The following is a 26,628-nucleotide window of genomic DNA, read 5'->3' as shown; positions in this document are numbered from 1 at the left end:
ATTGGGGGTTTGCATTCTATGAGTGTTCGTTTTTGTGCTTATGAGCAATTTGTCCAAAGTAATTAGGGGATTTTTACATTTTTCCCTTTTATTTAAAAAAACTTGAAGATAAAAAGTAAACATCCTGTAGTTTATAGATATGAGGGGTGTTGGAGGTTGTTATTTTTAAATAACATAGCAGTATTTGGACTTTAAAACTGAGAAGACTGATCTCAACCTTAGTGCAGCCGTATCGACTTTACCAGTACAAGAGGGAAAAAAGTAGAAACTAGTATGTGGGTAGAGAAGAAAATTTGTTGTGATGGTTTAATATCCTTTAATTTGACATTAGTAGAAGATAGTTAAAAAATGCAACCTGAAGCTAAGAATTAAAAAATAATATGTCATGGTGGGGGATATGGTTTTGCTGCCACCCCTAAAGGTCACCCTTTGAAGGGAGCCGCCGGCGGCTGCCAGGATTTATTGATTTCTCTGTAGCACGGGAACATCCCCTGACAGGTGTCAGGCTGTCAGTTCACACCCGTAAAAATGGAAAGTTAAAGAATAAGCAAGAGTGGCCCATGGGATCTTGCTGATAGATGGTTAGGTTGCTCCAGTGTGTGTTCTTAATTTACATTACATAAATTTTTACTTAAGCAGCACAGCATCTTGGCCATATGAAATAAACCAATTTTGATAAATATTTTCTTTAGAGGACTAGAATGTCTCAAGTCTCTGGGGTTATAAAGCTTTAAGATCCTGTCTAGGTGTATGTGGTTCCTCTAACCTGCCTCTAATGAGGTTGCTCCATTTTGTTAGGTCAGTCATTTTCCTTACTGATGTCTTTTCATGCTTCATGGTTCAGTTTCCTCTTATCTCCAATAAGGGAGATAGCGTAGCTATCCTTCTGTACTCCAAATGCCCTGAGGTTATTTTTTGCCTTTGAAGGTGATTATTGTTCAGTGGCTAATCTTTTGGATTTTTTTCCCCCTCAAGTTTCTCACAAAATAACTGAAAATGGAAAAATGTTAGCGGTCTTCAGCCCTGGCCAAGGGCAATCCTTTAATTGCCCTTCCCAAGGGGCCATGTGCAAAGAGCCTCTCCTAGGGGTGCTTTTCTTATTTCCATTTGGTTCTGACTCTGAGGTGTTAACATTCATTCTGCACTTTTAGCAAATTGAGATGACTGGCAGCGAAGGATCTGGTGTTAGTTCCTATGGTGCATGTGTGCATGAGTGTGTGCGTGTATCAACACACATATATATCTTAGTCCCTTTGCACACTGATGATTGTTAGCTCACCTTTTCCCTTCTTAACATTTGTAGTTAGTGGGTGTTTCAGGCATGACAGGATGAGAGAGAAGCAAAAGGAGGTATCCATGAGGTGAGCCTTTCTAATAGCCATTCAGCTTATACTACTATCTGTATAATGCATCTTCATAAATGAATAATGAGAAGTCTTCACTTGTGAATTATTGTAGTAACCTTTACCAAACAGCAGAAAGAATTTTGTCTTATATCAATAGAGTCATAAACCTGAGTTTTAAATATTAAATTAGGTATGTATGTTAAGATTTTACAAACAGCAAGTAGAAAGACACTGCCATATACTAATAAGAGGAATTGATAATTTAACTTCATTTTTAATTACATAAAGCAAATTATTTGACAGTATAAAATTACTCAGTTTTCCTTCTTTCACCAATTTGTGAAAGTAGCTAGAACTTTTTTGCCTTTGAAGAGGAATGATTATTTCAAATTTTCCAAGAGAGAGATTTTCCATGAGAAAGTATGTGTCCATAATATTCACCTTCCAGTGTTTATACATGGAGGTTAGATTTTGGTTACTTTGTACATTTTCAGAATTTACTTGGTGTCACGTTCACATACTTAGAATGATTAGGGTGCAAATGCCCATGGAAGCAGAGAAATAAAGCAAATGGTTTAGAAGGCCGTTTCTAACTATTGGAACACAAGCTTTTTGTGGACAGACAAATCTTCTCCCCAATTTCGAAACAGGGAAGCCACCTTGTGGACAGTGTGAGAATGCTTCATTTTCTGGAGGTACTATGAAATCCCTCTTGTTTTATTTTTAAGTTCAGGTAGATTAATTTTTATGTTTAAACTAACATGACTTATATTTTAAATTGCCAAGTAATTATCTCACATCATGAAATGAAGGATTTTGAAGGTGAAAAAACACTAGGATACCATGAGAATCAAGTGAGAGGAGCAATCCAAGAGTTTTAGTTTTTCCATTTCACATTTTGTTTTCCTCTAATCATTCCTTGTTCAGCGCTGAGAGGAAAACACACACACACACACACACACACACACACATATATAAGCATTTTTATAAATCTTTCAGTTCCCCTCCAGCTACTCTCCTTCATTTCTCTCTCCCCGCCTACACTGCCAAACTTCTTAACTAGGTTGACCTCCCCCAGCAGCCTCAGCCAACTTTAATCTGTTTTCTCCATTGATACTGCATTAAGTCTTTCTCACCAAGGTCATCAGTCACCTAGTCATGAAACCTTATGGACACTTTAGCATTTGCCTTCCTTGATTATTTGGGGACATTTTATGGGGCTAATTGTTCTTGAATTCTGCTTTCTTTGATTTCTGGGACACCACACTCTCCTCATCTTCCTGTTACAGCTCTGGTTCTTACTTCAGTTTTTGCAAGTTACCATTTGATGCTGGTGTCTTAGCATCTAGGTTAGAACCTAGGCTTCCTTCTCTGCTTTCTCTATCTTTGCTACCTGGGCCACAGTGTTTATGCTAATAGTTTTTATTACTATGTCGACTCCCAAATGTGTATCTCTGGCCCAATGTCTCTCCTTATCCCTACATGACCTCCACTCACCACCTCTCCCTCCTACTTCACACTGGTTTTCCTGGTACAGCAAGGTCAGCATGACTCAAACTGTTCTCATCTCTATCCATGTCTTCTGCCTGCCCTCAGCTCACCCCTGGTGTTCCTAGTTGAATGAATGGCTAGCAACTCGGAGTTATCCAAGCAAGAATTCTGGGAGTCATTCGAAATCTTTTTCCTGAAACTCAGCCTCTAATCAATTGCCAATTGTTGTTGAGCCAGGTCCTACATTTCTTTCTAAAAGATTTACACTGCCATACCTCTTGATTTGGTTCTCTTCATTTATCACTTCTGCTAGAGAAAAAAGTCTTTCCTTACTCTTTTACCTCCACTGTCCTCCTTAGCAAAGATGCTGGGATGACCTTTTTGAACACAGATCTGGCCAGAGGGGCAAGGGTGGTGAGAGGACTCACCAGAGCAGAATGGGAAGCACAACAGGCAGATCGACAAAGTACACTGCTGAGGGAGCAGCGGGAGAGACAGGAGAGGTCTGCCTCGCCATGTAGTCACCTCCCGGACTGGGGATCAAACTCATGTTTCAGTGGCTGTGGATTGCTTCAGTAATGCTGCACTATAACGCATTGCGCCATCAGGGAGAACCTGCATTGTCGTTCTACCTCTTTAAACCCTGCTGAGGTTTTCCATAGCTCCTCCTGAAAATTGTTAGCTGCCCTCTGAGCTCTGGGACCTCCTTCCTCTTCACACACCAGCCCAGTCACCCCGCCTTGTTCTAGCCCCTCAGGTATGCCAGAGTGCTGAGCAGTCACAGGCACTGGCCCTTCACTTTATAAATATGCCTGCAGCAGGGGTGGGGAAGAGCACGGGGAATGCAGTGATGGAGTATGGGTGCTTTGCCGGTGGGAGAACTGTTAAGGGGAGAAATCATATATTGTCCAAAAATTAAACACACACAAATAAGCAAAATATGCCTTTCAACCCTGGTGTGGCCCCTACCTACCCTGAGAAAATACCTGACATATGATAAACCTTCAAAAGGTATTTGTTAGGGGAAAAATGTTTCTAACTACATTAGCATCTAAATCAAATTTTTGAATAGATTTTTTTATGTGACCTCATTTAAAAATATTAATTCAGTAAAAAAAAATGTGTAACTATAGATTCTGATTTCAAATAGAACATCAATGCAACTTTCTCATTTCATATTCAATTCCGACTTGTCTAAAAACTCAAATGAAACATTCTAGTCAGGACATGGAAATTTATAGTTGAAAAGTTAGTGCAAGTTGGTTCCTATTAATATAAAAACATCAATTGAAAAAATGTGTCTTTGACCTGCACCCTGGAGCTTCCCCTGTATGTTTGCACACTGCATCTGCCTTTCAGCTCTTAGCTGGCCACTCTCACGGACATCAGCACCTTCTCCTGCCCCTCCCAGCAGGCAGGGATGGGTGTCTGCCACACATTCCCATCCTGCCCTGCTCTCCCCCTTTCATGGAACTTTGTTTCCTTATCATACATAGTGTCTGATTTGAAATAATTAAATGATGACATTTAACCGTGATTTTAAATTGAGTCCTACTTAATAAATTACAGACTTTCAGTATATAAGGTGAATTCAAAGAAATATCAACCAGTCCTCTTGTTTAATAGAAAGGGAAACTGCAGCTTTCAGGAGTTAGTGACGTTCCCAAGGCCATACATTGATAAGTTGTTAATCATTCTTCTCATAAGTCCTGTCCTTTCTCTCCTTTTGGTTGATTCTTTTACAAGAAGCTTAGAAAGCTCTATCTGGGACAAAAGCATAGTGTAAAGCTTGGTTTGCTTTGGTTATCACCCAGTCAAGCAGTGTGATTAATATTATAACACGCCTGTCACTTCTCATTTAAAGTAAACCATTTCTCTGTCTGAGTTACAGGCAACTTCAGGTGAGCCAATGCGGGAAACAGCTCCTGCGATAGAGAAAACAAGGATCTTGGCCTAAAAGGCCACGGCTGTTAAAGCAGACTTGGGGGACTCTTTTCCTCTCTTGAGAACCAAGATTTGTGGATTTTCACCCTGATGCTGTGGTCTTGGAGGGATCAGCTCTCTCCTGTCTCTTTCCTCTGTGTCCTAGTATAGAATGTACTATACTTTCTGCTGGTGACTCACTGAAGAAGATTCTGATTTCCTAGGCTTACTTTGATAAAATTAATCTGATTGGTTTGACAAATTACCATTTTGTTGCCTGGGGTCAGGCTAGCTCATAGGTCACTGGCCAGTTACTGGCTGGCTACTCGGTGGTGGCCAGCGAGGTTGGCTGTTATAGAGCAGAGCAGGCCACTCCTGCCTGCCACTGATTTCTTTAGCAAAGGACTCTATAGACAACGGTGTCATACAAGACTCGTCAAATGAAATGCTGAATTTTCTACATGCGGATATTATAATGTTCTCTAATTTTTTTCTTTTTTATGATCTGCATATGTAGGCTGAAGAAATACCAACTACTGAAATGTTGGCATTGAAACAATGTTCTCTCCTATTAGTTCCTGATAATTTGATTTTCATGGTCATCTATTCTGGGAAGGATCCTGATGCCTGGACAAGAACATTTTAGGGAGGCGTCAGCACAACACAAAGTTGAATGGTTTGGGTGAATGTGTGGTGATTTTTTTCCAAATATATCTTTATCAGATGTTTATCACAATAAATATATAAAATGCATATAATTTAAAAATAGGTAAGAATGATGGTGTTTGACATTCAGAAGAAATGTTGTGACGACCATATGTGATGATTTAATGGTGTATCTCCTATAGAGTACACATAAGTGACCCAGAAAATGTATCTCTTTCCGGGAAGTGACACAGCTGTGAACTTGAGTTGAGTTATCCATGCAAGAGTTCCACTCTTCTGTCACTCCAATTTCACATAACTAGGTGTTTGTTTTTTCTTAATGATGCTATTGTTGTGTGAACCCTCATTGGATTCTGGATTTTTTTTTTTTTTAAACTACAAAATATATCCTGGGGAATTTGTACTGCTTGTTGGGGGAAAAAAAAATCACTAAATGAATGCTAATTTCCTAAGTGTGGTAACATGTAATATGTGTCATTATATAGAATGTCCTCATTTTCATCAAATGCCTACAGAGGTATTTAGGGTGAACTAGAGGACAGATAGACAGGAGTAAATAGATGAAAACAACTTAACACAATATGAATAATTGGGAAATTGTTTCAACTTCTGTGTAACTTTGAGGTAATTTTCAAAATAAATACAAAACACTGGAGGAATAATGTGTACCTGAGTTTTGTGGATGGCTTGAGTTTGAGATCTGAAACTTGAGCTCTTCTCAGACCAGAGAGAACGGGTATTGACACTTCCTTGGACTGATAGTAGTCAGGTGTTTAACTAACTGTTCTTTGGATTTGGGAGCCCAACAGTGAAGACTTAATTAACGATCAGTTCGCTAAGCAGTCATTGTGGCGGAAGCTGAGTTGGCTGCTCTTTGATTCAAATATTAATATGGAGCACGTTTCATTTGATTGCTGCTTTCGCCTTATTAACAAAGAAAATGACTCATGTTGTATTCTTGAAACGAAAATAATGTTGTATATCAATTATACTTACACAAAAAAGACTCATTGGGTGAAAGGGTAAAGCAGTTGCCCCCTTGGCTATGTCTGGCTAATAGCTATTTGGTCACTCCAGCTGACACTGGACCCAGAAGGCCTGCAGGGTAATTGGGTGCTTACAGGGCCACTGGATGGGCCAGCCCCATGAACACCATGTTGCATTCCCTAAGGGGACAGTTTCAGCCTGTTTGAATATTGAGATTTTGCAGAGAATCAAGAATAAATGTCCTTGGTAAAAGGACATGTCTAGGCCAGATGCAGTAGGGCTGCCATTGGGCAGTAGGACCACACACACAGGAGGCAGAGTGAATGGTGCCTGTGGAGTAGAGCAATGCAGAACCAGATGTCATGCACAACCATTTACTTAATGAAATCCTCAGCCAGGCAGAGGTGGTCAATCAGCTGGAGGCATTTTTTGTGCTCAGTTCACTGATTGTTGACCGTTGTGGTTGCATCTACATGCTTATTCTGGCTTTTGTGCAGGCTTGTTTTTTGGATAGATCACCTGGTCAACAGTGTTGGCAGTATAGCCAATACTTTCTTAAAGTGAAACCTTACCAAGCAAATACTAGAATGCATTAAAAAAAATCCTTCTAATATTAGTAACTATCGCTACAGCCTTTGTATTTCAAGCTGTTAAATGATCTTTCTGAAATAGAAATAGCATAGAAACGAAACAGAAGTTCCCATAGAAGCTCCTTTTGTGTGTGACTTAGGATACATGGTAGTGCTCTGAATTCAGATTTTGTTCCAAAGGAAGCTAATTTGAGACATTGGAAATTTTAAACAGTATATTTTTGTGTACAGATGACCATCCAGTACAAATGTTTCATTTGAGATGCAATTAATTACCTTTGTCACCTTGTTAAAGGTTGATATTAATCTTTTGTCCTTTCTCATTAGATCTGTTGACATCGAGGTAGTGATCTCAATAATGGGAAGGAAAGAACAGAGAACAGGGCAATCAACAGGCAGTGACTGCTGATTGTTTTAATGAATGGTTCTTTTTGTCAAAAAGACTGTTAGACGAGTCTCAGGATACCAGTATCATCACACAAACCGAAATTCATAAAACTCTCTGCAGTTGAATCATATTTTTAAAGTTAAGCGTGGGGTTTTCTATTATTCAGCTCACTGGTGTTGAAGCAATTTCGTCGACATTTTCTGTAAGTGGATTAGGCTCACAGTCATTTGCCTGGAGCAGACAGATGGCTTCTTAAACAGAGCACCCTCGCAGGAACCTAGCTTATGGTATCTTCAAAATTATAACTGGTCTGTCACAAATGATAATGTTTGCCATTAATTTCTTTGGGCGACACATGACTTCAGTTCATTTTTACTTTCTCATCTGGATTAAATGAAACAGCTGTTTAAATTTTTTTTTTATTCTAAGTGAGCAATGCTTCAGTGCTTTACACAGAACAATGTTGTAACCTCTATATTACAAATATAAAAATAAAGTTTAGGAGTGGGAGGATGAGCCTTCTGGGCTTCCCCAGGGAAGTTCCTATGTCAATGCAATTGTTACTCTTTTTAATTTAAGCATCAGGAGGTCTTTAATAGGACTAATGGATGATCAATCCTGAATTTTATTCTCAGTAATAGTTCATTTCTTCCCTTTGCCAACTTGCCTTTTTTATGTCTCATAGTGGATTTTGTTTCTCACGTAAGGTAAAGTACAGTAGACATCTTTAACCATTGTTGCACTTACTGAAACCTTTTAATTTTCTGTTTACATAATAATAATAAAGCTAACAATCATGAGAATTTGCCACATAAGGCAGGTATTGCTCTAAAGGGTTCACATCTAAGTCTAGAGATGGGTAGTTATTACAGTCATTTTATGGATGAGGAAACTGGGTCATTGAGTGACCTTGCTCAAGGTCAGAAAGCTAAGTGATGGGCCAGGATTTAGAGCTAGATAGACTGACAGTGAAGGCCACATGAAAAGTTCACTATATGGTAGAACAATATGGTTACAATTCAAAGCCTCTAAGTCAAATGTTATTCTATGAGAGAAATGTGGAGATGGAGTCCTTTATCATTGTTGGAGTTCTGGTTCTGTCTTAAGAAGCCTTAAGTGCATGCTGCCTTCCTGGGGCCTTCCTGGGCAGCCATCTGATGTGGGAGGTTTTTAGGGGCAAGGAAAAATCCATATTCCAGAGCTCTGAGAACAAGCTGATGAGTCTTCACATTAATAGCATTCCTTAAAATGTTTGCTTGGTGCTTGTGATGAATTTGATTCTCTTATAATCTTCTTTTTTGGATCTGATCTATTAGGATTTATGATGATATCTTAAAAATGAAATCCAACTATGTTTTCTACACTTCCTCCCACTCATAAATCTTCTGTCATTGCTTACTTATCTCAGTTACATAAAAGGGCTAGAAAAAAAAAAAAGTTGGAAGGGCTAAATTCTTCCAAACTTGTGCCCACATTTAAGGCAACAGTCAGACATCAGAATATCAATACAAAGATAACATTTATGTCTGGGATAGTTAAGAGGTGCTACCAAAGAATTTTTTCATTTTTAAACATGTAGGTCTTAGCCTATTTTTTTCTTCTCCACATTTCTAAAATCTACTAGAATACATGTGTACCATTATCATGTAATGCACCCAAATGCAAAGAAATATAATACAGTGAACATAAAAATGTATGGAAAGCAAGCATCATTTCACGTTTATTTCCTTGTAAACCTGGACAATATATGTAGCTCTCTTGAATTTATTTTTTTATTAGTAAAATTAAGAAAATTCTATAGCTGTCCTTCAAGTGTGATAAAATTTCAAAATAATTACTAAGAAATTTTAGCTGAACAAAATGATACTGTCACCTATACTTCAGTCAGTATTTTCCATTTTCAGTGCTTTTTTTCAGGTGTGAGTTGCAAGGAAACAAACAAACAAAAATGATAAGTGTATATAACACATAGGATTAATATGATGTACTAAGCAATCTTGGTGCTGTGGCATGGAAGCAGTATATTCCAGAAACCTCTCCCATACTCTATACCTGCATCTGTGAGGCTGAAGGCAAGCATCAAAAGACAGTGTGTTTTACTGATTGGAAGATGCCAAGAAAGACATGAAAGCATCTCTTCAACGTTCAAATTGACGTCTAATTGTCATTTTCACAGGGAAGACTTGCCTGATCCCCAGGACCACAGGCTTCACAGAATTACATTCCTTTTCTTTAAGGACATAGCATAACCTGGATAGACATAACTTACTTTCTGTGGTTTTGATTTATGCTCAGATCACTAACTAGATTTCAGTTCAATGTGGGAATTTTCCTTTAAAATGCTCTCTTAGAATAATAATCTTTAAATATTAGTATATAACTAGTTAAAACATTTATACATTAATACCTTTAAATGACAATGAAGACCTAATATATATTGTGGGAAACAGTACACAGGACATAGATATCTGGAGGGAGGAAATTGGTGTAAGCTGAATAGTCAGAGAGTTTAAGGGAATGTGACAGAGAAGGAAGATGCTACTTAGTCAGGGGGAGTTAACAGTGTATAAAATGAGGAAAAGTCAGCACTACGGAGGAATGCCAGGTGAGGGTTGTTAACAAAAACCTTCATGCTCTCTACTCTTTTTCCAGGAATGAATCTTTTGTGGTTCTGTTACTGTAATCAAGAGGGCCCAGCTATTTAATTCTTTTGAGTCGCAAAAGAATTATTTGTTTCTCCACCAAAAAAAATAGAGAACAACATTTTACATAAATGTGTAGATTCCATATAACTTAGTCTTTCTTGTTTTTCCTCTGTTAGTTAATAGTTTGATTTTTCTTTTCTGTCTTTCTTTTTTTCCTGCCTGTACGTGTTGTCTCCTGGTTATAAGGACATGATGTAGTGTTCTTGTGTGCTGGCACAAACTGTTTCTTCCTATTGGCCATTGTTTCTACAGAGACTGCCTTCTATTTACCAGAACAGGCACAGTCTGGCATTTAGGCTGGGATGCCACCTCTCAGAACCGATGAGATGACATCCTGACTGATTAATTAGATATGTTTCATAACCTGCTATAGGAAAAGAGATTTGAGGACATTACACGTTAGTAGTATCCAGCTTGGTATTTTGCATTCTTCACTGTTCTTTTGCAATTAGGGTAGATGCCAGTTTTGCTTTTGTGACTCTTTTAAAATACTTCAAGGTTTCAAAATTAAAAGGAAAAAGAGCACTAAAAAAGTGATCCTAGAAACTAGAATCTCTTCATTAATGTAATCTTTTTTTTAAAAGGAATCTGTCCAAGTGTAAAAACAGTGGGAATGGCTTTGTGAAATGGAATCTTGTAGATGCATTTTAAACAAGTTAGTAAAATTTATATTAAAATACTTACAGTACAAAGATATAGTATACTTGGTATAGACTATATTAACTGCTTTTCAAATCATCTTAGTATAGCTGTGATTACTTAAATTCACAAACAGCTCTTCAACAATTTTATTTAGTCTTTAGAACAGTGAAAAAGCTAGAAGAATATTTTCATGATTTTTTACAAAAGAGCAAGTGCCCCCGGGAGAAATTGGCAGAGCTAAACACAGAGGCTTTTGTCCCTGTCCGTGTATGGTCTTGTGCACAGGGTCTTCTAGCTCTTTATAGCCCTTCTCTAAGTTCTATTGGACTCTGCCACAACGGCAGTGATTTTCTTTTTATCAGTGTTGTGTGCATGGGTAACGATGAGTAGGAGGCTTTAATGTGCTTTTGGAGAGTACACGACTTGTCTTAAGAGATGCTGTATAATGTAGTGGAGACTATCAACTGGAGCCAACCTCAGGGCTTTGTTTGCCACAGCTTGGCCCCATCGTCATGGTCTGACTGGGAAAGGTGACACTCTGGGCCACAGTTTCGTTCACTGATAAGTTGAGAATGAGAAAAGTGCTTATGCCAAGGGGACTCATTCGAGTCAATGAACAAACACAGGTAAAGCATAAAGCAGAATGCCAGGACAGAACAGGCACTTAACATGTTTCGTTACTGCTGCTGCTGCTACTACTGCTTAATGCTGAACTGTGTTTTTCAAAGTGGATATGTCTTTGTTTTTCAGTGTCCGGAAGGGGTTCAATAGTGTTAAGAACTGACTCCCCACATTTTTTTTTAAAGATTTTTTATTTGTGCATACAGAGCTGGGGTACAGGCCGGAGGTGCAGGGGTGGCAAAAGGATTTACCAGAGATAGAGTGGGGAGCAGACCAGGTGTATCGTCGAAGTACACTGCTGAGGGGAGCAGTGGGTGAGACTGGAGAGGTCTGCTGCACCCTGTGGATCACCTCCAGGGGCCGGGGTTCAAACTTGCCCTGACGTGGCTGCGGCTAGCTTGCAGTGCTGCGCCCTAATCCGCTGTGCCACCAAGGAGGGCCTGACTCCCCACATTTTAATGGTGTAGAGTATTTTTCTTTATCAAATTTGTATCTGACAGGGCTAAGTCTCTAGAGTTTAGTTTTAAGCTAAACTTGGACATGATATGTGCAATAGGACACTGACACCAGTGGCAACTGTGACTTTGGCTCAGTCATCTATCCTCACTAGGCTCAGCTTCTTGAGGACACTAGAAAATATAACTAATGTCTACTTCTAAAATCCCATTCCATGATTGATGTAACCTAGTTTAAGTTCAATTTAACAAAAATAGTAGGCAAAACCCAACTTAATCATCCTATTATAGTTAAGGACTGTTATTAGAAAGATTAGAAATTATTGTTAGGATAAAATTGGGGAGTATCTGTATAGATAGAGACTATATAGAGTGAGAGAATAAATTGAATGTGTCACTTTTGGCCTTCTATGATGGCCTCAGGGTCTTTGTTGCTTACAGAACTAATAATTCAATGATGACTAGTATAGGGTTCCTTTGACATCATTCAAGTGGTCTACATGCAGACTTCTGTTTCTAACTACATGATAATTATGTCAATAAATTAATTGTCCTCATATTGGTATGGTGTAAATATCTTTTTGTTGCTACTCTCCTTTGGACTTCCAAAACAAACCCAAACAAGTTGCCAGTTTTGCTCTTCATCTGAAAGGAATGTTATACATTTCTTACTTTTTAAAAATCAGCATAGAGTCTCAGACTATGGTGATGGGAGGGCTGACTGTCCTCAGGGCATTTAGAAGAGGGTTCCCTGAGGTTGTTCCCTAATATAAGAATCTCAAGGGGATGCTGGCAACCACCAAATCATTGAGAAAGTTGAGGTTCTTGAGTTAAAGGGCAAAGTCCTTCTATAGTACAAGAAAAGTACCTGGTTCTTGAGTTTGGATCTATTTCCTCTCTGGGTTTTGGCACTGAGGGTCTGGAGTGTTGTAACTGACCCATAGCTTTCTTCTTTGATGTATGTTTTTACCTCTTTGCAGGGCCAAGGAGATCTGCTGAAGAATGCCAAGAATGAAGCTATAGAAAACATGAAGCAGATCCAACTGGCATGCTTATCTTGTGGACTGAGTAAAACCGCAAGTGGCTGTGCCGAGGCCAAGAGCAAGCGCAGCCTAGAAGCCATAGAAGAGAAGGAGAGTGGTGAGGAGAATGGGAAGCTGTGACCCTGAGCATATTCTTCCTGTCAAAGACTCTGGGTTTTCCTTCTTTAGGCTTTTTAGAAATTCACTAAAAGTGACCCTCTGTGGGGAGCTGGACATAAACAGATATTTTCACAATGTCAGTATTTTAACATAGTTAATTTATCTAAATTAAAATCTTTAGTAGCAGTGTTTAAAATTCTGATTGTGTGTACGCACATGTTTAGATGTGTGTGTGTTTGTGTGTGTGCTTGTGAGAAAGACAGAAATAGAAAAAGAGAAATGACGAGAGATTTGTATTTGTGATGAGAGAAACAGAGAACTTGTTAAAATCTATTCTGTGTTGCAGTATCCATTTAGTAAATTATTATTTTATCATTTGGGGACAAATTTGTTAACGTGAAATTCTAGAGAGCACTTATATAACCTGTTGCTGTGTTTAATTTTACTTCTGTGCTTTTGTCATTTGATTTAGAGGTCTTACCATAGCTTACATTGAAGGAAGCCAAATTCACCAGTGCATAGATATTTTGATAGATTAATTATAGATTAGAAAAATTCCTAAGAAACACAATAGAAATAAGGGTGAGCAAAAGACAAATAAATGATCAGGATTGCTGAAAAGTTCAGCAAAGTCATTTCTTTAGTTAGTGAATGCTTGAAAATATTTACTAAACAAAAACAATTTTTAGAAAAATTTCTGTAGTTTCTAAATAGATATGATTTCATGGAAAAGCTGAGTATAAGTGAATTTAAGCTCACCTATGTGGTACTATGAACGTTCTGTTCTAATTAGAATTTTGAAGTGAAAATACTATTCAGTTGTGAAATTTCAAGATTGAGACTTGTAAGAAGCTCTCACTCATGCAAAATGGGAGTCTGGCATTCATTTTCTATAAAAGACATGGGCAGCTAGGAAGTCATGTCTTTGATGGAAATTGACTAAGAGTAAATTTAAAGACATTTTATAAATAATTCCATGTCATCATATTGAGCTGACATAAATTCTGTGTGTCAGATAACATCTTCATGGTGATTTAAGAATTGATTACAAAATATCTATGATCGAATTTTAACACATACAGGAACACAAAAGAAGCAAATAACTAATTAGGTATATTTATAATTGCATCAGATCATTTTTGCCCTAATATTTTCATAAAGTACTTGAGTGGAATATGTTTGTTACCTCCAACAGAACTAAATGTTCTATGATTATGAAAGTGTATTTATTTAAAACATTGCTTTTATTTTGAAAAGCTTCTAATTAATTTGATTAACAAATGTGCTAATTTGGGGGAATCTAGGGAAGATAATTGTTGAAATCTTGCAGATATAAACATCTTCTATAGCTACTGTGTTAAGTTATTTCTGACTTCTTAACACTATTATGTTCATGTTGCACATTATTGAAAGAGTAAAGATATGAAACAACATTTATTGTTCTCTCTTATTGTGAATTAGCTGATAAAGGAAAAATAATGTAAATGGGTTATTATATTTAAAAAAATACCTTAAAGGGTATATATGGCATTTCCATGGACAGGTATAATGAAATTACTTTTTAGATTGAAAACTGGATGCTTGGGGAGGTACATGGACTCACTTAAAGGTAAGTTTCCAAAGGTACTACAATAGCCTGAAGAAATTTCTTTACCCTGCTTTATACTTAATCTGCATGGTAGAAGAAATACAGGGATGCGGGGATCCAGCCTCTGATGACGAAAAAAAGGTGACCCATACAGGAACAAGACCAGTCTTGTTACTTCAGCCATCTGGTTGGTTTCACCTGTTGGCCTCTTCTCTTTTATTCTACCTGCAGAAATTTCATGCTTTTACCAGTGATATGGAGATGTAGGAAAGAAAGAAAAAGGGTGGCAAATTAAAAGAATACTCAGATTCAAATTCAACCTTTGAAAAATGGCTGACTTAGTTTCTGTTGTTAGTTCTGATACACCATCTCATACTTAGAACTTGTGCAAATTATGCATCCCCTCACCTTGAAAGTTCACATCATACCACTGTGCTTTTAGAAAAAACCCACTTTAGTGCCCCCCTTTTTTGCTAATTGCCAAACATCTGAAGAGAAGATTTTTCTTTTACAACTAAGTAAAGATTGCACTTGATGTTTATTTCTTTTTTTTAACATTCTTGCACTTAATGTTTCTCTTTTTTTTTTTTAGAATTTTTTTTTAAGATTCATTTATTTATGCATACAGAACTGGGGTACAGGCCAGAGGTATACAGGAGTGGTGAGAGGCTTCATTGGAGACAGAGTGGGGAGCAGAACAGGCCCAGTGACGAAGTACACTACTGAGGGAAGCAGCAGGTGGGCTAGGAGAGGTCTGCCACGCCATGTGGGTCACCTCCGGGGCCGAGGATTGAACTCATGCTGAAGTGGCTTTCGCTTCTTAGTGCTGCATTTACCACCAGTGAGGGCCCTAATGTTTATTTCTTAACAGCAAAATACATAGCACTGTGAAGTACTTCCTTCACCAAGGAGCTGCCTTACTTACATTATATATTGATCATATCACTCCTTTTACCAACTATTAGCAGTATTTTAGGTTTTATCTGCTATTTGGTAGATTAATTTTTGCGTCTGGTAATGCTCAAGCATTTCCCATAGCAGTGTAATGGCAATTGCATTTGACTGGACAGCTCTTCAGCTTACAGAATGCTTTCCTTGGTGGGCAGTGGGACAAACCTGTATTCCTGAAACCATGGCATGAATTCCACCTCGGCCAGTGCTACTTCTGGTGATGGGTTGTCAGCCATTCATCCCTTGCTCTACTGTCCTGGGCATCTTTGCAGGATAGGAACTGGGGGTAGACAAGGCAGGAGCTTTAGATTCTGAGAATGAAGACGTTGCGATGAAAAGACACCTATGATGGTCTTATCTCCGGGTGAAATAGCTAAAACAAACAAGGCATTTTTCCACATCATTACATTTTTTACAAGTATCATCTCTTTTCTGGATTTGAATTGCAGTAAATGAAACCAACTTCTACCCACTTAGCTTTTGGTGACGCTGGGAAGATAACGTGGTAGATATTACTTTTATTTTTCTTTATTACTTTTACATTACCAACTGGATTTGAGGTAGAGATAGTAGGTGTGATCACTGACATTTTATGGGTTAGAAAGCCTATAGCCTCTCACATAATAAATGTAATCAATACCTGATACTGAATTTTGGTTTATCTGCCTTAATGTATAAGAATATTTACTGAGTGATTTAATTTTCTTTTCAAAATTTTAAACTATTTATTAACCATTTCCATTATAGATTGAAAAAAGCTTTATATTTCCTGATTAAAAAATGTTAGTGAGAGGGCCCTCCCTGGTGGCGCAAGGGTTAAAGCACAGCACTGAGAAGCTTGAGCCACTTCCGCATGAGTTCGATCCCTGCCTGCCCCGGAAGAGATCCACATAGCGTGGCAGACCTCTCCTGACCCACCCGCTGCTCCCCTCAGCAGTGTACTTCGTCGATCTGCCTGTTCTGCCCCCTGCTCTGTCTCTGGTGAATCCTCTCACCCTCTGCATCTCTGGCCTGTACCCCAGTTCTATATGAATAAATAAATAAATCTTTAAAAAAATGTTAGTGTGACATTTTGCAAAAAGAGATGTACAAAAAATTAAAAATGACCCTCTATTAATATTTAGGTCTATACCACTTCAGACACAGCTTAGAGTTTATATGTGCATGTAACTATGCTTTGCTTTTAACAAAAATGAGATCATTTTATAAAAATCTATTTTGCAATAATGAATACAACACTTTATAGATATCCCCCTGTGTTAGTAAATGTATATGCACATTGACCAGTTTTTTAATTAAATCTAGTTCACAAGTGATATATTTTGTTTGGTCAATAAATCAAAAGTTTTTAAATGGTAGTCAACTTTTAAAAGTTAGAAAACCACATATGAACTTTTTCTTCCATTCAAGTACTGGGTATACTGACAAGACTAGACAGTTCTCTTCATCTCTTCCTTGGCATCAGTTAATTGGAACTACCCTTCAGAAAGGGCCAGACTTAATCCAGTTTGCCAGAGAACCACTGCCTTACTGTATGTTAAATCGTATGGATATCTTCTGTGGGGAGACTTGATTTCAAATCATTAATTGTAATAATACTGTGATGTCTCATTGTCATAACATATTTAGCCAATCTATTGTTAGATGTTCCTATCCTAATTTCTTCTTATATAAGCATTACAGTAATAATATCCATTTTTGCAAAGTTGTTCAGTTTTCATTGAGGATAAATTTTTAGAAGAGGAATTATTGGAACAAAGTGTGCATTTATTTTGAGTGTCAAGATATGACCCAGAAAACTTGTCACCTTTAAATTCCTACAAGAGCTTTATGAGAGTACTCAATTGTTTAATACTAGATTTGATTTTTCTTATTTTCATCTTTGCCAATATTACATCTATTTCTCTTTATTCTCTAAAGAGATCCAACACTTACTATTGCTTTCATTAATATAAAGATTTCACAGATTTTCTACTTTCTGATCATTTTGGGGTAGGATGGAAAATATTTAAAAATATTTTTATTATGTATTTTTATTAATATACTTAATCCTATGTTTGTCATGTGTTGCTAATGTCCTGTGATATACAGAACCTTAATTTAATCCAAGTTAACCTATTTTATATTGACTCTGCCTTCCTATGCTCATGAAGATGTTCTTTTGTCTGCTAGTAGCTTTCTTAGTTTACATTACACATTTAAATATGAAATCTCTCCCCTCCCCAGAATTGACTTTCGTGTGTGGTATAAGGGTTCAATTTTATTTTGTTCCTGACATGGATAATCAGTTGACCCTACCCATTTATTGTAAGACTGTCTGTATCCACAGCTCTGTAGTGCCAATTTATAAAAAATGAAGCATCCATCTATATGTATGTTTATTCAGGATTGTCTGTTCAGCTCTGTAGGCGTGTTGTGACCTGACAGCCTACTCTATTGTCTGAATTACTTAGCATCATAATGTTTTGATATCAGAAAGTGTAGGTTTCTCCATTCTCTTTTCCAACATTTTCTTGGTAATTTCCCCTTTTTACTTTTCATGTAAATTATTGGATTAAGTAATCAGTTTCTACCAGGCAGCTGCTGGAACTTTGATTGCTCTCACATAGGATTAGAATGTCATTTTGGGGGCATTCTGGCCTATTCACATTGTTGAGTGTTTTGAGCCATTTACATGATGTATTTCTCTATTTAGATTTTATATAATTTCTCTTAATATAATTTAATAGATGTCTGTATAAATGTCTTCATAGCCTTCACTAGGTTCATTATATAGTTGTGGTAATTCAAGGGCAGACCTTGTTAGATGGGATAAAACAAAGATCAAATAATGTGCGGTCTACAAGAAGTACAAGGTCACAAACAGGTTAAAAACAAGAGGATGTGGAAAGATACAACTTGTTAACATGAATAATTTCATTGTTCTATAAACTACCTTAGCTGTATCTTGTCAACAAAGTAAAGGGTTCAAGAATAATAAGTCATACAAGATATTTTAGATTTAAGTTATTGCCCATGTAAATTTAAACACAAGGAAGCTATAAGTAGACAACGGTGAAACTTTTTTGTCATATTGTCATCACGTTGACCATATTATTGGCATCTTGGTGACATGAGGTATAAATGGACTTCTAGGCTTTAAATAGTTTCTAAATTCTTTACAATTCAGAATATATTATTAGTATATTTTAGAGTTCATATGAATATATTCCTTATTGATACTTTGGAGATTGGTAGATCTGCTGCTGCTATACTGACTGAGCATTTTTCCATTTCCAGATATGGAAATATATTGCATATAAATATTGTCATCTCATCTGTGTAAACTTTTTCATAAAATAATGCATAATTATTGAGATATTGGGATTGCTAAAACAAAAGGCATACTAACAGCTCTTGGCACACTGCTTAATAGTTCTTTTTATCTGTCTTTTAAAAATGTAATCACAGATTACAGAAGTAATTCACAATTACTTCATGGGTACAACAAACCATTGACATAGGAAGGGATAACAATAGCTTTTATAAGAATATTGCACAGCATTTCTTATCTCTAAAGAAAGCATTGAGGCACTACTAAATGGAAAAGAATGTCATTCAGGTAAAACTCAAGAGCATTGTAACTGTTCGATGATTAGAGGTTTTGCTTAGTAGCTAATTTAATGTCTTATATTCTTAAAGTTCTCTTTATCTGTTTTACATAGAAGCTATTGCTGCTGTAGTCAGCATATACAGGAGAAGGGGTTTGACCTTGCAAGCTGGAGAATTTAAATTTTAGACTTTCTGCAGTGTCTTTCATGAGTATATTCATACCTAGGGCACCATGTATTCTGATTTTCCTTCATAAAATGCAATCTTTCCATGTAAATGGGATCAGGAGAATGCTCAAATCTTAGCACTTTGTTGAGAAAGCCTGACTTACATGCTATCCTTGCCATATTCTGGCCTGCTCATCACACTTGAATCTGGTTGCGTGTTACACCCAGGAGACTTTTATGCTTTTGGCAGAACAATTGGAAAGATGTAGGAAAAGCTACAAATTTGTCATTTCAGCCTCACCTTCTGAATTTCTTCTACCTCCTTTCCTGACAGCCTTCTAGTAGCTTTCCCATCAGACTCTGAATGTTTTTCTGTGTTTCCATGATCTGTTCTTTGATTCCTTCTTGTGCTCACGTTTTTCATTAGCCCTTCATGCAAAAGGAATACCAAGTATTCAGGAAAAAATTTTAAATCTTACTCAGGCCACCATGCAAGATAAACCAACTAAAGTAATACTCTACATTTATTCCTCTACCAATAATTTAGATCCACTTTGCCTTATATCTTCATTTGACTTTAATATCTCCATTGTTAATGCAAAAGGTTTTTACACTCAACTTGTGTATTTAGCAGTCACCAAATAGGGGGCTGTCTTTTCCTTTTTTGTTTTATTGTTGTTGAAGTATCACAATGAATTTCTTTACAGCCACTTATTATTTTTTTTTTTTTGGAGCTGGGGTGTAGGCCAGATTGGGGGTGGGGGCTGGTGAGAGAATAGTCACCTGAGACAGAGCAGGGAGCAGAACAGGCAGATATACTGAAATACACTGCTGAAGGGAGAAATACACTGCTGAAGGGAGCAGTGGTCAAGACAGAAGAGGTCTGCTGTGACATGTTGGTCAGCTCCCTGGCCAAGGATCAAACTTAGGCCACAGTGACTGGCAATGGCTTTGCAAACGGAGACTTAACCCCTTAGCCCCTCCTTGCCATTAAGTGGGGAGGCCCCCCTCCCTTAATTTTTCTATTCTATCAGTTCAATTTAGTTGTGAGGAGGATTTAACATGACAATTTAAATAATTACAATTTTTCTATTTTGAAAATTAAGCTATCAGAATATTTGCTTTTAAAATTGGTTTTTGTATGTGTTCTTTTCTTAGTAGTGTCATATATTAAAAAGTGTCACATTTTTGAAGAGAACAATGTGATGGCTCTGAAGTTTAAAATAAATTTATGAACAAGAAAATAATTTCCATTATTCTGACATTCTGGAACTATCCCATAAGCCTAAAACATATTCTCAACATACAGAATAAAACTATAAGCATGATGAGCCCATTTCCCGGCCAGTGTTGAATAGATTGTGTTCTTTCCTTGAGGCATGTGCAAGGATTCATAATTCAGCAATACTATAATAATGCTTTATTTCCTTTTATAGGCATAAACATTCCTGATTATTCTTTGCCTTTATGACTAGGGGAGGTTTTAAGTCAAATTATCGTAAAAAGGATTTGATTTCTTAACCTCCCACGCCCCCTTTACCAACTGTTCTTTTTTCCTCTTAATAAACACCATGGCTACGTTCCCAGGACTTTAGGCCAAAATCCCAGAGGGCCAGCTCCATTCTGCTCTTTCGTTCACATTGCTTTATGCACCCATAACCAACTTCTTGTCTTTACCCAAACATATCAGGAATCTTCCTGTCCCCTTCCATCTCTAACTTTATCACCTACTACTCACCACTGTCTCACCAGGATTGTTGAAACTATGCCCCAGTCTATTGTTATTCATAATGGTCAGAATGAATTAAAAAAAAGTGTGTATGTTACTCCTGAAATTATGTTAACACCTTAATTTCCAGGCATGATCCGTATGACTTACATATTCTAACCCCTGCCTGTTCCCTGCATGTTTATAAGCCCTCAAAACTCACGTGTTGGATTCTTAATGCCCAATGGGGTGGTATTAAGAGGTAGGTTTGGGGGAGGTAATTAGTTTAGAGGAGGTCATTAGAATGAAGTCCCCCAGATGAGCTTGTTGTCCTTCTAAGAGGAGGAAGAGACTGGAGTCACTCTTTTCCTTTTCCTCTTATATCCTTATATGTGAGGATATATGATGATTACAAACCCAGAAGAGAATCTTGGACTTTCTAACTTCCAGAAATGGGAGAAAAAAATGTCCGTTGTGTGGACTGCCTTCCTGGGACCTCTTACTGCAGTTGCAGCTCACTGAGACTCTGCCCTTATCTTTTCCAGTGCCTGCCAGCATAGTCCAACTTCAAACCCACCAGCCTTGTTCCTGCCTCTGTACTTGACTGTACATTCAGTGACTGTTTTTGAGTGTGCATGAACAATTAAACTCAATTAAAAAAAGAACTGAGGTACAGGCCACAGATGCAGGGGTGAGAGGATTCACTAGACACAGAGTGGGGAGCAAAACAGGCAGATGGTCTGAAATATACTGCTGAGGGGAGCAGCAGGCAAGACAGGAGAGGTCTGCTGTGTCATGTGCATCAGCTCCCTGGCTGGGGATTGAACTCATGCTGTGGTGTCTGTGTAAAGCTTCATGGTGCCATCAGGGAGGGCCCAATTTTTAAATGGTCAGAAGATCTTGTAACCTGTCGCTAAAGCCAAAGACTGTTAGGGGTGGTGCCTCCTGGAGTGAGAAAGCCCCAGAGAAAATGGGAACAAAGTCTAGGTGGGGAGACTGCAGAAACAGTCTCAGGATTCAGTGTTCAGGATTTCAGCGTTCTCAGATCATCAGTGATTCCAAGGTCAGCCATTTCTGCTCCCACCATGCCGATCTTCCAGAGGTTGTTGCGGGCCTCCGAAGGACCATGGATAGGCTTCCCCACTGCCAACCTCAGAGAAGAAATGCGTGGGGGCTTTGTAGGTAGCCAAGTGACAGAAACTCTTCCCAGATGTGCCCCCTGGCAGGGAAGGCAAAGACGTGGAGCTGGCACCTTTGCTAGGCTGCATGAATGTGGCCCTTTGCTGGCTGTTCTGCTGCTGTGGCTGCTGCTTGGAGTGTGGCTTGTCTGCTGTTGTGCTGGGCATCTGGGCAACTCCAGCGAGCATCTCCTGTTGTGTCTTCTGTTATCTTTATGAGTTGGGTTCCTGCCTATTGTCTGGCTGCCATGTGCTCCAGGCCCTTGTGGTGGGAAGACACCATTTTGGAAGCCTTTGTGTTTCGAATTATAAAACACTGGACACTGCGTTGGATGAGGTAAATGGCCATTTGTGGCCTCAGTGACTGTTTCCCCCATTTGTTAAATAAATCCCATTATTGTTGTTCTCTGAACACGAGCAGTCCTGCAATTATGTGCATGGGTGAAGAACTCAGACAGTAATTAGTAAACTATCTGGACACTATCCTGGCCAATTTTATTGCTCCTTGCTACCCTCTCTCAATCTGACATTTCTGCCAGCTAAGCTAGCTGGTATCAGGAATAGCTCTAGAAAACAGAGCTTTGGGGTTGGATACTGGAATAATCATTCACTAGTCAAAGAGCAACAAGGACCTACCGATGTTGTTAAATCAATGATTCCTGTGGGCTGAAGATTCACTTGGCGTGGATTAGGATGAGACACAGGAGGGAGGTGAAGTAGTTGCTAACGCAGTAGCTCTAGCACCTGTGTGGTGTGGGATATTGGTATTTAAAGGATATCTGTGGGTATCTGGCTGTAGATCTCTTCAAGGATGGAAACAACAGGCTTGCTTCAGCCAACTATCAATGCAGGGTCAACCAAAATGCCAAAGTCCTCAAGGTACCATTTAGAGAGACTTCTCATGAGGTCACTGGGAAGACTGTTGAAATTCAACCTACCTGTAAAATAAAAGGAGACTGCACAGGTGTAACATGTTTCTAATGCAAAAGCAAGGGTCCTAATAAGGAAGACTGGGGAAGGGAACATTTGGCTGGCTGAGTCTGAAACAGCTTGAGCCTCTAGATTCTTCTGAGCTCTGGGCCTCTATGCCTTTGTCATTGGTGGAGGAAAGCAGCCTTCCCTGCCCTGGAGATGTTCAAAGACAAGATCTGACAAAATGCCTTGAGAGGAGTTGCCAACATCACCTTGCTTTATCCCTTCCAACCTGTAAGTAAAGTCTCTTTGTAACACAAGAGAAGTGAGTTCTCCAGGAGAACATAATCTACTCACTGATAAAATGGCTAAACTGTTGAAACCAGGAGAACCCATGTAGCCCTGGGTCAAGACAACATTGGCTCAGGAAGATCAGAGCATAAGGGTTGATGGGAGGGTAAATCTTTACATGGGCGAATTCCCTCACAACATAGATTTCCTGGGAGGACCAGGACTTAGAGATGATCATGACATGATGCTGCATGGCTCCTAGAAATGGGCACCCCAGTGGCCTCCAACTGAACAAGAAGGCAGACTGCCTAGAGGAGCTGGGAGTCCTCTGCTTTCTCTGAGTTTGATCAAAGCAGCTCGCTCCAACAGCCTTATCACTGGCATTTCCACATGAAGTTTCAATTGATAAAAGGCATCTACTGTTATAAAAGAAATTGGAAAAATGCTAGTTTAGCTATTCCCCAAGGGCTTTCTAGCTCTATACATTTGGTCAGTTAAGCTCTGCAGTCTGACTGTCTGAGATCAAGCTCAGATCTCGCTTTCTTTGGGTTTTAGAATGAGATACTGCACTTATGGGGTATCTTACCCTCACATTGATGTATAAAATGGGGATAAAGTGTGATTGTCTTAAATGATAAGATATCTGCTGGCATTTAAAACAATACCTAGCACATAGTAAAGCCTAGTACTTCTTAGAAATATAGGAATATAGAAATATCCAAGTAGTACTTTTTTTTTAGTCAGTTTAGATACAGTATAAACAGGTGATGTAGCTACAGCTATAGATATTCAAATAAAATTTAAGCCAGAGGGATTTCTTACATCAAGTATTTAGAATGTGCATTTTCAGTAAAGCCTGGTAGAATAATAATAGATCAACCAGAAGGACTTGCTGGTTTTTTTTTTAGGTCTAAAAATGGTTGAAAATCACAGCAATTTTGTTTGTTTCTACAGAGTATTTGGAAAGCATTAACTTTTAGAAAAAGATGAATTTTCCTAAGGTGCATGTTGTGGGAGCGGGAAGTTGGCGGGTGATGCCTGGCTCGGAGAACACAGCCAGCCTCTCAGGTGATACTGGGCAGTCAGGGGCTGCTGAGCAGGCCGGCATCCATCTTGACCTTCAAGCATGGGCCCCATGGTAAAGAACAGACACCTTGCGAGTGAGAATGGCTTCGTGGTTTGGTTTCTGTTGCAGTAGAGTCAGTTAGTTAAGTTCTGAGCAGAATATTTGAAGCCATATAATGGCAAAAGTGTATGGATGTAGGCAGCAGGTGCCTCACTCATGCCTGCAGGCCCTGTAATCTGTGAGCAGCAAAGCTTAGTAAGTCTTGTATTGGAGTAGAGTTAGTAAACAAAAAGTCTACTGGTATCTTTGAGATTTGTTGTTCCAGACATTATACTTCAGGATTTTTTAAAAAGACTTATTTATTTATGCATACAGAACTGGGGTACCGGCCATGAGAGGATTCACCAGAGACAGTGGGGAGCAGAACAACAGGTAGATCGACAAAGTACACTGCTGAGGGGGGCAGGGGGCAGGTCAGGAAAGGTCTGCCGTGCCATGTGGGTCACCTCCTGGGCGGGGATGGAACTCGCACTGAAGCGGCTGCTGCTACTTGCAGTGCTGCTCTTTAACCCATTGAGCCACCAGGGAGAGCCATATTTCAGGATTTAATGGTATTAAAATTTAGATCATCTGTTGTTCTTGTATCTCATTTTTGTACCAGATTTTACTTCAGTTTGTATTAGCTTAAGAAAACAACAATTTTCAGACAAAGATATTGCAGTGTCCAAACCACAGAACTGAGAACTTATGTTTTTATTTCATCCTAAGTTTTCTCTTCCCTAGAATTTACTAGGTAAATCTGTGAACACAGGGTTGGTGTCTAAAAGGCATCCTTTCCATTTAGCTCATGTGGTCTCTGGAAATGTCACAGAATCTTTGGATTCATTCCCATGGCAACAGGCAGTTCTATAACCAAGGTCACTGCTAGCTTTTATTTCTAGGCTATATATTTTTTGCTAATACTTATTTTTTGGATGCATTGTAACATACTGTCACTACATATCCTTGAGATGGAAATGTCTCTTCACTAAGGAACTAAGATATGGACTATATTAAAGGGTTTAGTAATACTGCATAGTGTGAAGTTTTGGTGTGTTTAACGGAGGAGAAGCAGAAGGAATGGGCATAGACAGAAACAACAACTTAGGCACTATACTCAGCTATACACAAATATACAGATTGGCACACACACATACATCAGCAACAAAACGGAGAAGTCACTGCACATGGTACAATAAACGACTACTCTGCATGCTTAAGCACTTAATTACATTCCCCTCACTGTGAAATTTGTAATGTAGATGAAGGTCATAACTCAGTGTTGTTTTTTCCACCAAGTGTCCTATTAGAAATATTATTAGGGTCACTGTTTAGGGTGGGGCCGGTTCCCTGTGTCTGGATCCTCATTATTTTATCATGTTTGCTATGATGTGACTTGAGGGAAACAGTTTTAGAGACATTATTAGAGATGATCTATTAAAAAATTAAATGAAATGGAAGCAAATATGAAAGACTGCCCAAAGGACAACCTTAAAAAAACAAAACAAAACAAAACCAATCCATCCCCTCAACTCCAGAGGCTAGTCTAGGGCAACACTCATTTTTAAAAAGACCTTCTGGTGATTTCTATGTGTGACCAACACTGATTATGTAAATTAACTAAGAGATGATTAACATTTTATTTAATAAAGAAATATTCATTTTGCCTCATATCACCCCAACATATGGGCCTATATTCAAGTTTAAATCAAGACATACTGTATATTTTTAAATATTTCAAAATACCATACACACACACACACATAACACACACATATAAAATCTCATTAAATGATCAGAATCCTGTCCTTAGTAGAGAAGGGACTGCTTCCCCTTGGCACAAAAGTAAATGGAAGTTTGGTGTATCTCTATGACTCAGTCACATATGGCCAGATTCTTAGGTTGACTTTCATTTTACTATTCCATATCATCATTGTCAACTTCAGCCAAGAAGATTAATTTCCAGGACCTGGTAGCAAACAGATTAGGTCAAGGTGGTGGCAAATCTGAAGGACAGTTTTTGTCCTATTAAGACTGACTGTCTCTGTGTAACATGATGCAACAAAGTGGCTGGCTTAAAACAACCAACTTACTCTCTTGCAGCCTGGGATGCCAGAATTTTGAAGTCAAGGCTTCTAACCCCTGGCATTCTCTGATTTGTGGCTACAACACTCCAATCCC

General features: G+C 38.4%; 1 protein-coding gene across 1 annotated transcript in view; it reads left to right on the top strand.

The window, feature by feature from the left end:
• Window positions 1-14,370, top strand: part of PLCL1 (phospholipase C-like 1) — a 264,763-nt gene extending 250,393 nt beyond the window's left edge. Inside the window, exon 6 of the mRNA XM_004674406.2 lies at window positions 12,795-14,370. Coding sequence (XP_004674463.1) covers window positions 12,795-12,977 — 183 coding nt within the window. The 3' untranslated portion in view covers window positions 12,978-14,370. The remainder of the gene's footprint in view (window positions 1-12,794) is intronic.
• The last annotated feature ends 12,258 nt before the right edge of the window (window positions 14,371-26,628 follow it).

The sequence above is a fragment of the Condylura cristata genome, unplaced genomic scaffold (genome assembly GCF_000260355.1).
Source record: "Condylura cristata isolate star-nosed mole 26May11 unplaced genomic scaffold, ConCri1.0 scaffold00002, whole genome shotgun sequence".
Lineage (NCBI taxonomy): Eukaryota > Metazoa > Chordata > Mammalia > Eulipotyphla > Talpidae > Condylura > Condylura cristata.
Note: the sequence above shows the minus strand (reverse complement) of the source record. Positions and strands in the feature narration are given on the sequence as shown.